The sequence below is a fragment of the Haemaphysalis longicornis genome, unplaced genomic scaffold (assembly GCF_048455015.1).
Source record: "Haemaphysalis longicornis isolate Haplotype H1 unplaced genomic scaffold, Haemaphysalis longicornis Haplotype H1 scaffold_13, whole genome shotgun sequence".
In the NCBI taxonomy this organism is placed as follows: domain Eukaryota; kingdom Metazoa; phylum Arthropoda; class Arachnida; order Ixodida; family Ixodidae; genus Haemaphysalis; species Haemaphysalis longicornis.
This window is the reverse complement of record NW_027526233.1, coordinates 77,309,747-77,323,937: the sequence shown is the minus strand read 5'-3', so window position 1 is coordinate 77,323,937 and position 14,191 is coordinate 77,309,747. Positions and strand designations below refer to the sequence as shown.

The following is a 14,191-nucleotide window of genomic DNA, read 5'->3' as shown; positions in this document are numbered from 1 at the left end:
CAGCATTCACGCCTGCAATTTCCTGGTTGCATTATTAGGCAAGTGTCGCAACAGATAAGTAAAAAGACGAAAAATGGATCAATGCAAACGAAAGCGACGGCAGTATGTAAAAACACATAGCAGGAAAGATTTGGCAGCAGCGCAACACGGAGCAGTACAACACAGTACTGCGATGGAAATAATGCTTGCGCATGCAAGTGCGGGAACCAACGAGCACTACAAGCGTTGTAATGCCATAGAGAAGACACTGAGATAGACAATTAAAGCGACTCGTTTAAATTCGAGTGGTACTACGCTGAGAAGTCCTACAGTAATTGACATAACTTGCTCCGAGCCAGCCTGAGTTGAAATCAAGAGATAACTGTGACATAACAGCTTTAGACCCATTTTTTTTTTCTAAGCACCACCACGTCCCCTTACACAACCCCCGTGCACGTATTAACAGTACTATAGTTTCGCGTTACCTGTGGAAATGAGAGGAAAATGGTGCAGTAAAACTACAGGCGTACGGGAGTTGCTGTTCCTTGTACAGCACATCGTTTCCGTAGGTACCGTGGAAAGCGATCCGCTCCAACCGTTGCCAGCATCGTCCCGTAGTTCACCGTGCCCTCCAGGAACGGTACTAAACGTGTTCACCGACGATACAACGCACCTTGCAACTCCACGCACAGCAAAAATTAAGTGCACACCAAATTAACAAGGAAAAACGAATGCAAATCCGCACCACCAAAACACGCGAGGGGCGTTTCATAGCAGACGAACTTTAGGAGCGTCTTTCCGAACACTACAAGGACTGCATCACAGAGCAATGACATGTGCCATTCTTCAGAGGGCGTTACAAAAAAGGTTTTTGAGAATGAACAACATTTTCATAAATTATTTACACACTGTGCCTAAATAAATGTTATTCAGAAATAAATATTGTTCGTAAAATATAAATGTTGTTTTATTGTTGAACAAAACTTGGTTTTTTGTTACTAGCGTTTGTTCCCTCCTCACATAGTCGCGCTTCAATCGCCAGTACCATAAGCCCCCACGCTGATATCGCTGGCAATAGATTCTGAACCGCTTTTCGCCCGAAGCTTCGCTACCATTTATATTTACCTTGCTCTGGCGGTGGCGCGGTCGAAAGAACGCCCCCACCGGCCTCCACAGTGTTTTGACGTCCGCACAAAGCGGTGAGGTCATGCCGGGATTCTGTCATATATGCCTTTCAGGCTGAAAGCGCGGGAAATTTAAACACGATTTTCAGGCGGTTCAATGTAATTAATTATTGCGCGCTGAAGTATTTAAAGTGCTGTGTCGGGTTCGCCAGACCATTAAGCATTTATAAAAGCAACAAAAATGGAACAAAATTTTCGTGTCAGTTCTCCCTTAACGTGCTGAAGCGAAAGCTGGGCCTGTAAACTTTCATGGAACACTGAGTTATTAATTTTAAATTTACCCCGACCAAACCCTGCACTCAACTTTTGTAGCGAGCCGACCTGAGTATTGTACCAAGAGGAAATTCTAGGTGTCCTAATTTTGATCCTGCATACATTTAAAAAAGGCAGGAAACAACGTTAAGCACGCCTTGATGGTGCTATGGCAGTTGAATTTTGCCAGGTGGTAGTTATGATGATTGCCTCCACACGTCCAGAATTGTGGGGGAAATCCCTAAGAAAAGTGGCGAGAGTCGACAGGGTTTGTTTTTGTTAAAGTAATGCGTACTGCAAAGCACAGTTCGACTTCCACTCGATACGCCCTCCAAGCGAAGACCACAGAAAATGTAAGTCTGTTAAGAAGTTGCACTTTTGCACAAGTCTCTAGCATGTCTCACCTGTTCATGAAGTAGATACGTTCTTAAAAGGGATTTATTGCTTATGATCATATAACGCAAGGAGGATCGTCTTTGTGCATATGTACGTCGCAACAAACCTAACCATCCATATAACATCACAAACCTTCTAATCCAGTTGGTTAACTTTTGTGCCGGTAGAGGGTGGTGTATAGGCTTCTTAGCCTGCCAGTCGGACAAATTTATTTTTAGTTTTTGGAAGCTTAAAGGGACAGCGAAGATGAAATAAAAGTTTAGTTCATTCAAAAGACTGCTATGTCCCAATAACAATCATACCAGTTTTTTCAAACAACTAAACTAGATAACGAGGAAAATTATTGGAGGAAGCTCACACGGAAGGAAGGAAGGAAAATGAAGGACGCTCACACTAATGCAGAAGACTTGAAGGCAGCGAAGCCATACCAACTTTCACGACCATCACGATGGTTTAAGTTCATTCATGATTGCAGCCGATTTGCTTCCTCTTCGCTGCCAGAACGACCTCTGCTCCACTATTGTTGCTGCAAGTGTAAGCTTTCTTCATTTTTTTGGAAGTGACAATCATTGGACATCACCTTGGAGGGGCGTGTGTATGACACGTCTTTCTCGTTTTGAGCTAGTGTTGCCATGATTACGACGATTGCTGGAGTTCCTTCTTTTTGCCAATCTTGACCAATCTTCCTAAGTGGGTACGCTTGGCTTGACAAATGTGCTCCGGGGACGCTGGGCGGTCGCCGCGAGGCACGCACACACGAGCGCTTGGCATTTTCGTGGTTTTTTTAACTGCCGGGTGGTAGCCGCAAGACACACGCTCATGTGTGCGCACTCCCATTTCCTTGGTATTTTTAACTGTGAACAGGAAAAAAATTACACCATCTTCCCGTAGGGGAACCCTGAGTAGTATGCGAAGCAGCCATCGGGTCGACTGAAGTTCCCATTAGTTTTCAGTTCGTCGTTTCCGTTGACGTTCAGGTTCTTGTGCCTAAGTTGTATCTGTAGCTTCTTGACGTAGTTTGAATGAGTGAAGGACATAAGGCGCGTTCCTGTCTCGGTTTGTAGCGCAGTGGGAAGAGTGCTACGTACCTCCCGTTGCGGCCAGAAAGTAGTGGGATCGAAACCGGGCGCTGTCTATTTCTTTTTATAGTGGACTGCGCTGATGTCAGCCTAAACGCTGACGGGGCTGAAGCAACGCGCATGCGCATAGAGTGCGGACAGCGGACAACGACAACGAGGGAGGGAGCGACACAGCCCCGAGCAAGAGATGCTTCGCATCTAAAATTACAATTTGCTAAACAGATTCGCTGTTAAAATAGGAGAAGTAGTGACAACTCACCAGCCACCTTTCCACACTACCCTTGTAACCTCACAAAGACATGTTCGTGCTATTAACAGCTGCCGACCAAAGTAACTGCTGCCGACGTTGTATAGTACGAAGCTTGAATGTTTGCTAACAACCCTTGTCTTTTCTTGGAGGAAATGTCACTTTTTGTACAAAGGCTGGAACTGAGTTGAGCGAGTTACCGACAGTTAATTTTTAACAGCCAAGCTGTTCTTGGTTGAGGTTTTCATGGGCAAAAAGTGGCAATGTGGCCGTAGCGATGTGGAGAGGGCAAAGCCTAGTGGGTAGGGGAGGGAGCAAGCGCCCGGCACACTTGCAGCAAGTTAAAAAAGTGCTTGAACGAGATGTTTAAATAGGCATTTTCTAGAACTACTAAATCTGGTGGCGACGTTTTTACTTGTCAGCATTGTTGAGCGAAAAGAAAACATTAGGCGTATTTGAGGCAAGGCATCAATACACAAGTGATATCTGCATATTCCTTTTAATTAAAAATGCAGGGCTGCTGGATTTTTGCAAAATATGCCTTTAAATAAGTCTCGACCTCAAAATAGTAAAAGCGCTTGCGCCAGCCCCCTCGTGGCAGTGTTCCAAGTTCAAAAGTAACAAAGGTTCCACTAGATGGCACGAGCAGTGGAACACGGCAAAAATGAATTGGCGCGAATGGGAATCCATCTGCTGACTTTGAGAAGGTCTTTGAAGCTTAGCTTTGCAATTGGGGAACTCCAGGCAGCATCAATGTTGAAGTCAGGTCAGTGAGGCTGGGCATATTTAAAAAAAAAATAAAACAGGGCTGTATTTTCTCTTCATAGCCCCTTAAAGTGTCAAAATGTGAGAAAGGGAAACAAAATTTTAAAACAAATTTTGAAGTCATTTCACTTCGCGAAGGTGAAAGACTAGCGGATCTGTGCAGCGCCTTGGGGAGTATACAGGTGCGCAGGGGGGTATACAAGTATACAGGGAGTATACAGGCAAGGGTTCCCTTGCACATCTCAGACACTTGGGACGTTGCAACACCGGCCTTGCACGTTGAAACACCGGCATGCACGAAAACGTCCATTGCATAGTCCATTACACGTCCATAGCAACACGTCTGCTGCAACAAATCAAATACGTGCTTCCATCATACGTATAAACTCTCCGCGGTAAGTGCTTGGAGCCACTGATCTCGTGCATTCTTTTCTTTCTTTAAATTGCATCCTGATGCCAAAAGATCAAGAAGCAAAGAAAGTTGGTACCTTGCCGATACACATTACCTTCAACTGTTTTAAACCGTTAACGCAGCTTACACGCGACCAGTAGTGCATTCTTTTTCTGATTTTCGTTATCTCATAAAGTTTGTAGTTCGAGCACTAATTTCGCCATTACGCGTGTTTATACAATAGGCATGGCTACAGGGATTCGGTTAGGGTAGAGTCTCTAGGCCAGTGGAAGCCAAAAAAATTCTTACAACTCCACCATTCTCACGAGCTTGTTTCCAACTGTATGTGCGCGCTTTCAAAATTTATGCACGTCATTCACTTAGGTGGGGAATCTCGCTGGTCGCACATGCTGACTGTCACACAGCACTCAGGTTGTCTCGGAACACTTTGGACTGCCTGGGAATGCTGAAAATGCATCACCGCAGTGTCAACATAGGTGTTTTGCCTTCGCTGAAATATAGCACCGTGGTTGGGCACAAAATCCTGCGAAATCAAACCGAGCGTTAAAACACCGGCTTTCCAGACAGCTCTTTCACAGCACATGCCCTTACTTTTCAAGCGATCAAAACATGCACAACCAAGTCTGCTCAACACACGTTGTTCAATTTGAAAGATGTAGCCTTCGGTAACTCACTCAGCTCTATTTGAGCCATGGCAGACATTTTTTAAACTGGAAAATAGCAACAAATGCTGACTCCGAAATTTTGTGCTTCAGTGACGTAATATACGCCACCACTAAAAACATCTTCAAATGTGTTAACTGCACATTCACATCATCCAAGTGACACCATCAAACAGAACTAGTAGAGGCTCCACTACTATCGCTATCATGTTTCTTGGCGGTGGATTAGGTCGGCCGCCGCCAATTTCCCAAACAAGATTACGCGATTTCATAGAGAAATCGTCGCCAGAAAACAGCCGACAGTGGCCAAAGCCTCAAATGCTTTTCTTTTTTTTTTATTATCTCAATTATTTGCCCCACACCTGAGATAAAATTGGCATCGTTGTTATTGGGTGTACTAGTCTTTTCAATGAACTCAACTTTTGTTTGCTCTTCATGCTTAAAGAAAGAATAGAAAGGCTGCGCTCCCTTTGGAGAAATAGTGGCAATAAAAGAAGGCATTCGCCCGCACGTTGAACCCGTCAAAAACGTGACCAAGAAAGATCCGCGATGCAAGCTCACAGACATGGCACACTATTTCAGACTACGGCTCTTTTATTTCAGAAGTACTTCTTCAGAGGTTCTCCTAGAATCTGCTCCACTTCGAGGATGACATCCTGGCACAAGTGCTCCACTTCCGTGCTCTCGTCTGGAAAGAGAATAAACTGAAAAAATTACCCGCAGATGAACAAATGAGACCTTTATCGGAGAAAGAAGGGAACCGCCTGCGTAGACATTACTGCAAAGCAAACTGTGACAAAGAAAAGTTGGCTGACAATACTCCCTAATGCAAAATTTAAGCGCAGCGCGAACTGCGGTCTTCTTGATGACGGCATACAGCTGCTGCGTCTGAGGAAATGATTACGTCGTCAGCGAACACACGACGGCGCGCACTTTTTTGGTGTTATCTTACAGCACGGTGCCGACCTGCCACACGTGGCCTCTGCATACCACCCTTCCCCTCACACTCTCACCATATTTTCCTCCTCTACTTTTCTGTGCACTCTATCTTGTCTATGTTCGTTCGCTCGGTTGCAGCGAAGCCGACGGCGACGCGAAACCACAAGAGCGGACGCCTAGAAGCTGCGCTGTTAAAACAAACTAAGCTAGCTGAAAATTTTTGTTCACATTTATTGAGCAATGTCTCACAGCAATGAATGTTTCGCAGGACTTAATGTGCTATCATGTCGTGAACCGACTGCGCAACCTTCACCATTTGCATCAACGGAACAGTTGAGGGTGTTGTTCCCCAAGCCACACGCAAAGTGCCTTTGAAACCAAGCTAGAAACAAGACTCGTGCCGGGTGCGTTTACTTTTCACACACACAAAAAAAGCGAGGCACAGCCTTTCCCAAAGAGTGCAGGCTGCACTGTGTAACAACGCCTGAACATCAGAAGAGGCTCACAGTCTCCCCCAACTAACTCAAAGCATGTGACCGGATGCCACAAGACATGGATGAACAGGCACCTTTCCCTCGCTTTGAAAACAGCTGTACAGTAAAACCTCATATTACAAGAGACCCTCGAGGGACCCAAGAAATGTGTCTCTCGTAACCAAGGTCTCTTGTATGCGATGCTGCTAACATGGTGAACATAGGAAAACTAGCCAAGTCGTCTTCCTTCAAACGTCTCTTATAACCAAGTGTCTCTTGTAACGGGGTTTTACTCTACTATCACCGTCGCTTCGTAAAAGAGTGGCAAGTTGGGCTACTTCAATATACTTTACTATTAAAACAACAGCGCACACACTGGATGGGATGAGAAAAAAAACTAAACTGCACACACAACAACAGCGCTTGTTGAATCCTTGAATCCCTTTTAGCGTTTTCGTCCCGCCCAGTTCGTGCACTGCTTTTTTTCACTCTTTCCTTGAGCACCTGGTACTGTAGTATGGCCAATACTCGACGTCCTGCAATGTCTCAATTTTCCGACCAACTTTGGATACTGTGACTACGAGCCATTCTTCCCCACCCACCTTCCATGAGTTCAGCCAGGAAAGGCACCGCCTCTGGCAGCAGGGAGAGGTAGTCGTCACCCAGCTTTCGGACCGCCTCTCGGAAGGCCAGCAGTGTCGTGTAGCGAACCTGCAAAAAAGCATCACAGGGGCATGCTCAGAACCTTCCAGGAATGAGAAGGCGAAAGCCCAGCTCCTGTTGATACACTGCTGAACTTTACGGCTGCACCCTTCACCACAAGACCAGCGCACCCTCGACAGCACTCTCAGAAGATCGTTCCACTCACTAGCCAACACCAGCAGCGACCTACCTTCCCTCGGTGCATGCTGCGTTGACCTTGCTCAAAGCTCTCTCCCGACGCTCTTCCGACACCACTGTTTCTTGGCACGTAACCCCCAGCTCGCCCCTTGCACTCTCATTGTTTGTACAATTCTGTGTACCTCACAATGATTTTTTTTATTTCGCATGTTCCGTGGGGCCTAGACATCTAAGGCTCTCACCTTAGAGTGAGCCGCACACACACGAGTAAAGGCCGCACCCTTGCTTGCAGCAAAGATCAAGCGGCCACCCAACCGACACTTCCGCAACACGTGGGGCGGTACTCTGATGTTATGTGTCCACTATGTGTCTATTCCAAAAGTGTCCGTTTTGAGCGAGCCCTGATTGGCTATAAGCAAACAACTGGATGTGACGCAACACAAGCATGGCGGAGCTACTGCATTGAGCCACGGCTTCTCAGAGCAGAAGATTTTGGTAGTTCTAATATGAAAGTACCGGTTGTTGCCTTATTGGCTCACCGGCGAAACAGGAGGGCAAGAAATAACGTTGGCCCGTTCAAAATGCATGCAGAAGCATTCCGCCTCTCGAAAAGGACTGTGCGGTCGCTGCCCGGCAAGCTGCGAGACGAACTTGGCTGGTGCCAGCGCGGACGCAGTGTCAAGGACCAAGTGATATGTGCCCTTCATTTCTTCGCTACCGGTGGCTTTCATTCAGCAGTCGGTAACGAAGAAACGACATCGCTGTCACAGCCCCCCCGTGAGCCGGTGTGTCTACGCCGTCTCCATCACATGGTGAAATAAACGATCGTCTGCGAGCCTGACAGCTGTGGAAAAGACGACCAAACTCACACAAGCACTTGGTATGAAATTGATAAAGTTTTTTGGTTCATGATGAATACACATACCAGCTTAATAAAGTTCATAGAGGTGACACGAGGAAACAAAAATCCTGACTGCTAGTGCTGGTTTTCACTCGGAAAGTACCGCAGAAATGCCAACAAAAAGCTCTCATCAGCAGGCCGCAAGTGCGTCGACGCCAAAATGTGTAGCAGAGGGTTATTATCTTGATACACGGCCATTTTCATGAACATAAAAATCGTCGTTCAAGCGTGATAAAACTGAGCAGCCATAGCATTGTCTAAGCTTTGCTGCCACAGGAAATGGCTGGCTGCAGCTGCCATAGTAAAAAATTTCAACGTCATCATAAAAAAATTGTTTAGGTTTTCAAAATACGCTCAAATAAACACTTAAAAGGTAGTTTCAATTAGGCTTATTCGTTTTAAATGTGTTTACAGAAATGGCTGCGCAGAACTCAACCGAAAGCCAGCTTACAACAGTATGTACGTCATAATATAACAGACGTAAAATTGACATTTTCAAAACGGACCAACTCCAGAATACCACACCTGCTCAAGCTCAATGTGGGCTTCATTAAATACAGTGGAACCCCGACTATACATCCCTCGATCTTATGACTACCCGCCTCTTACGATGAATCATTGCGGACCCGGCAAACTCCTCATAGAAATAATGCATTAAAACCCCAATGATACGACCCCCGGGTGCACACGATCCACTTCATACGACGAACCCTGGCGAGGATAAACCGGCATTTTTCCCATCTTTTACGCTGCTTCACCGCCTCATCCCGACCTTTTTCTATTCTTAACCTTCGTTTGACGCTGCTTGATGTGCACAGTTAACCTTCGACGGCCCCACATGGCAGCAGAGCACCAACACGCCAACCGCAAGAAGTCAAAGTCCAGGTGACCAGTGGCCCGCAAATTCGAAGCTCCCATTGAGCCAACGAGCGTGAAAACACATACGACATATCCATACAACTGCTGCTACCCGGCAATAGCCGCTATTCAAGCCCAGAAGAAGGAACTGGAGGAGGTCGTTGGAACGTTGGGAGCAAGCAAGGCTGGCAGGAGCGAAGGGCTGTTCGCTGAATGTGACCGGGCGCAGCGAGGGCAAGCGCAAGTGTCGAGGCAACCATGCAGTAGCGCCGGGACGCCGACACCTTTTGCCGGCACAGCGGGGCTGGCACCGTAGGGCCGGACACTCGTTCACGCACCAACTCCAGGCACTTGGGCTTTACTCCGCGGCCTCCACGGCCTCCATGGCATTTGGCATACCAGCTGTCCCTCCCACATATCAAGGCACCTGTGCTGTGCGTCAGGAGCCTCAGCTCGCCTCTTCCGTTCCTGCCGCCGTGTCAAGTCTTCTACTACTCCGACTAATCAAGGCAGTGGCTTCGACGCCATTGCGCCACATCCATCTACTATGTCTACGATGACATCGCCTTGGGCAAACATTTCTGCGAAGTTGACGCCTGTCCGCCGAAAGCTCTACCAGGAACCATTCTCTGTAAGCTTGTTCTTACCATTCTCACAGAAACACTTGTTAGCTGGTAAGCTCCCGTTTCTATCCCGACGAGAACCGCAGTCCTCAGCTTTTCTGTCTGTAGTTTTTCTGTCTATTAATGTTGTTCTCCCGTTTTCTGGAACTACATGCTGTTACGCTGTCTTTGCCTCATGCGTGCGCGAGTCTCATTGCTAAACAACCGAACCCTGACATCATCATCGCAGTCGGGTTAGGTGCAGAGGGGAGAAATATCACCACATTTAATAAAAGTTCTGCATCAGACCAGAAGTGCCCGGCTGCCACTGACTTGGAAATTGAATGTGCCGGGGAAAAAAAAGAGTAAAAACCGTAGAACGAGAGCCAGAATCCTTGCCCTTAAAAGAGAAGTACACGGAAGAACATCCTCATTCCAGCCTTTCTGAGGGGAAACCTGTCGTTCAATGGAAAAACCATTATCCGAGCAGAAAGAGCCATGCAATGCAAAGATCATAATCCAATAAAAAAAAGAGAGTGATTTGAGTAGAAAGACAGTAATCCGAGTGGAAAGACAGTCACTTGAGTACATAAACAGTCATGCAATAGAAATATGGTCATCCAATAAAAAGACCATCATTGATTAGAAAGACAGTCATACAAGTGGAAAGACAGTGATGTGAGCAGAAAGACAGTCACGCGACAGAAATACTGCCATCCAATAAGAAGACCGTCATTTGAGTAAAAAGACAGTAATGCAATTGAAATACCGCCATCTAATAAAAACACACTTATCAGAGTAGAAAGACAGTAATCCATAGTGGAAAAAGCGTCATACATTAAAAAGACTGCGATTGAGTAGATAGACAGTCATCCAAGTGGAAAGACGGTCATATGAGGGGAAAGGGAAAGTTATCCAGTGCAAATGCTGTCATTCAATGGAAAGACCGTCATCTTAGTGGGCAGACCGTCCGTCGAGAGGAAAGAAGACTGCCACTCACCCGTGCCGAGGAGTGCCGCATCTGGTAGAGCAGCTTCTGGTGCCACTCCTTGCGGCAGGTGTCCTCGCAGCCCGTCGCAAAGTTGGCCAGGCACGGCACCAGGCGGCGCTCAACGCGCTCTTGCGTCGCCTCCTCGCCTCCCAACTCGTTCTCCACCTAGGGCGAGGGAAGAGCGTCTTGTTACTTCGAGACCTCCGGCTCAAGCAAGCGATGATTATAGCTCTCAGAACTTCTGAATGACCGCCACGAGAGCATCCAGTGGTGATGCAGTGTGCTGACAGGAACGAGAATGAGTGCTCATGTACAAAATGCAATCCAGAGCAAGGGATTAGTGGAAGCTTACCCGAACTAGAATACCTGCCACATGAGTTTGTTTCTTAAATCTACCCTGCTGTTGTCGCGTCTCGAAGCATTTTTATTTTTCATCGTACCGACAATGCTTTTCTGGCGGAGGCGAAAAGCGAAAACACCCGTGTGTTCGAGATTTCGGCGCACATTAAAGATCCCCAGGTCGTCAAAATTAATCCGAAGCCCCTCCACTACGGTGTGCCTCATCGTCTGCGTTGTGTGTATGCGTTAAACCCCAAAATCAATCAATCAATAAACCGACAACGCAGTAAACACCACCGCATTTAAAGAAAAGAATCCCAACAACTGTCTTCCTACCTGGTTTATGAGCGGCTTGAGGAGAAACTTGGTCCGGTCGCGGGTGAGGAAGTCCTTGCCACCATGGTGGAAGCAGCTGGTCAGGGTGGCCAGCACGTGGTTGAGCAGGCGGCAGCTCTTGGCATCATCCTCCTCAAAGTAGCTCTCCTCTGCAGAGAGGGAAAGCGAGAGTTTGGGTCGCGAAAAGGTCACAACGGCCATCTCTGGCCAAGAGGAGGGGCCCCTCAGTGCTGGGCTAAAATGAGCACACCTACATAAAACCCCCACACTGCCTTCATAGCCACTGAACGACTGCAGAGGCCTAAAAAAGGCCTACAGAACTGGGGATGTGATAAAGCTGCCCAGTCCGTCTAAAGTAAGTGCACTTGGACAGCTTAGTGTGCACCGAAATAAATAAAAACAGAATACACATATCCGAACAGCAGTGGTGCAGCTGGAGCTGCAGTACAGTCGTCTATTGTGCAACTTGAAACGCATCATTGTTTGGGCAGCTGAGGACCGTAGCTTTTTGTTCACCTTATAACCATTTCTCAAAAATTACAGGAGGAGGATGACATGAGGGCAATGCGGCCTCCATTTCTGCGCTGTCGTCATTTTGCTTTGCTCGAGGCCGCTTAGCAAAGAAGAACTCGGTTTGCGCATTTATATATTTTTTCCAAATTTACCGAAAGGTCACGCCGTCAAAGCTCAAACGTATTGACACTATTTACACGGGCTAATATAAAATACAATGATACCCTAATTATACAACTTTCAAGGGACTACGCAAAAGCATCGTATCATCAGGGTACGGGTAAATTCCAGCCTAGTAGACAGTCTCATGTGACAGGTGGGCTAAGAGCTTACTTAAACTCTACATTCAGTGCGTTCTCACATAATTTGCGAACCTTTAGCTAAAATTTTAAGCTTCTAAAAAAAAAAAGGAAAGAAGTAACGCCTATTTTGTGCCCCCCTCCCCTCCACGGCCTCTGCGCTAGCCTGGAATCAAGGAAGGAGGAAACTGGAATAAAGAAGGCGAAGAAAGTGGGTGTACGGTCATCGCCGTGGGGGTGCGTCGTATCTGTTTTCAGAAGGAACTTCAAATTCATGGTCTGCCAGCCACCTGGACTTTGTCCTCTCACAATTGGCCCATCGGCATTCTGCTGCCGCGTGGGGCCATCGAAGGTTAACTCCCGCCCACCAGTACCTGCCTGCTCGCTTGCATCTGCTCAGCAAGTGGTCTGGCCCGCCTGTAGACCTTTGCACATAAAGCAGCGTCAAACGGGGGTTAAGAATCAAATAAGGTCGGGATGAGGCGGCGAAACGGTATAAAAGATGAGGAAAACGCCGATGTATCCCTGTCAGGACTCATCATATGAAGCAGACTGTGTGCCCCCAAGCATTGTATAATAGGGGTTTTTGATGCACTGTTTCCAAGCCAACGTTTACAATGTTTCCAAGCCAGCCAAAGTTCTCATGTTAAATGTATATTGCAGTAACACCTCGTTACAAGAGACACTCAAGGGACCCAAGAAACACGTCTCTCGTAACCAAGGTCTCTTGTATGCAGTGTTGGGAACATGGCCAAGATAGGGAAACCAACCATACTGCCTTCATTCAAATGTCTCTTATAACCGAGTGTCTCTTGCAACAATGTTTTACTGTACCCGGGAACGGTCCTGCATTGAAATAAAACGGCATACGTACCCGCTTTGGTGCTGTTGGTTGCAACCAGCAAGTCGGCTGCATGCTCCACAAACACACCCGCAAACAGCACAAACAGGCTCTTCAGCATCTCTGACAGCCTGCAGGCGGGAAATTCAAAAAGGGAGAGGACGAAGACAGGGGGCCGGTGAAAAAAAAAATGGCCGAGAGAGATACGATCTCACTTCTGTAATATTTGGTACAGTTATGCTGCGATTACTGTGGGTAAGCATGCAATGATTTCTTCAAAGTCTAAAAGAACAAGAAATATGCGGGACGCCTAGAAGCACCCGTTCATGTAGCACGTGGCACCAACGGAGCACAAAACATGCTCAGTGCCTTCACACATACGCAACTTTCAAAGCAAGGGCTTGGCTAGTGGAACTGATTGCGGCCTGTCAAAAAACTGTGATACGATCTCTGGACACATGGCACGTGCACGAAACCGGGATTCCATTGTGTCCAAACGGCTACTTAAAAATCGCGAAAAAAAGAACAGTTCAAGATAATACAATATGAAGAAGCAGTACAGTAGTATACCTTTATCTCATAAACCGCATATCAGTATGCATTTAGATCGTTTATAGATATGCTTACTCGGTGCTCGAAAAGACGTCACATGGGTTCATTCATCATTCCTGATTTGGGTAATTGAAGGTTTGACGATCTATTGCATGCACTTTTGGTGAAGGTTGGAGGCACTCTTAGCGAAGGTTTTGACGCACTCTTGACGCAATTTTGATGTCAAAGCTTTCGGGCTTCTCTAAACTTTCTTTAGGAAGGGATGTTAAAGCTTTTTCTTTCCAGAATAACGACACATACTTTTCGGTGAGGTGGTAAAACGTGAGGACCTTGTTCTTGTCCACGTCTTCAACAGTGGCCCAGTTGAACAACTGGAAAAATGTTCGGGCGATTTCGAGCGACGTAAAAAATTTCTTTCGCAATACACCCGCGACGCCAGATGAATTGCTCTTGCACGAGAGATTTTCGATGTTAGCTGCGCCACCAGAGAGACCATTCAAAATAGGATAGACAGCTAAGGTCGGTCTGCCATGAAGACTACCCCATTTACCCGACTCAACAGACAACCTATCCTGCAAGAAAATAAAGTACAACCTCAACATGACCAAAGCTGATAGGAATTCCGAGGTGATATGAAAGTTAGCATGATTCACATTGTAAAATTCTAGGGTTAATGTGCATTACACAAAATTGGCTGTATTTCAGGTGCCATGAATGCATTTTCAAGCGCA

General features: G+C 46.6%; 1 protein-coding gene across 1 annotated transcript in view; it reads right to left on the bottom strand.

Annotated features, from left to right (window-relative positions):
- Positions 1-5,552: 5,552 nt before the first annotated feature.
- Positions 5,553-14,191, bottom strand: part of LOC144163899 (HEAT repeat-containing protein 1-like) — a 51,811-nt gene continuing 43,172 nt past the window's right edge. The window contains exons 9-14 of the mRNA XM_077694567.1: positions 13,761-13,831; positions 12,942-13,039; positions 11,256-11,404; positions 10,590-10,745; positions 6,991-7,099; positions 5,553-5,664 (exon numbers count right to left, since the gene is read on the bottom strand). Of these exons, the coding sequence (XP_077550693.1) occupies positions 5,576-5,664; positions 6,991-7,099; positions 10,590-10,745; positions 11,256-11,404; positions 12,942-13,039; positions 13,761-13,831 (672 nt within the window). The 3' untranslated portion in view covers positions 5,553-5,575. The remainder of the gene's footprint in view (positions 5,665-6,990; positions 7,100-10,589; positions 10,746-11,255; positions 11,405-12,941; positions 13,040-13,760; positions 13,832-14,191) is intronic.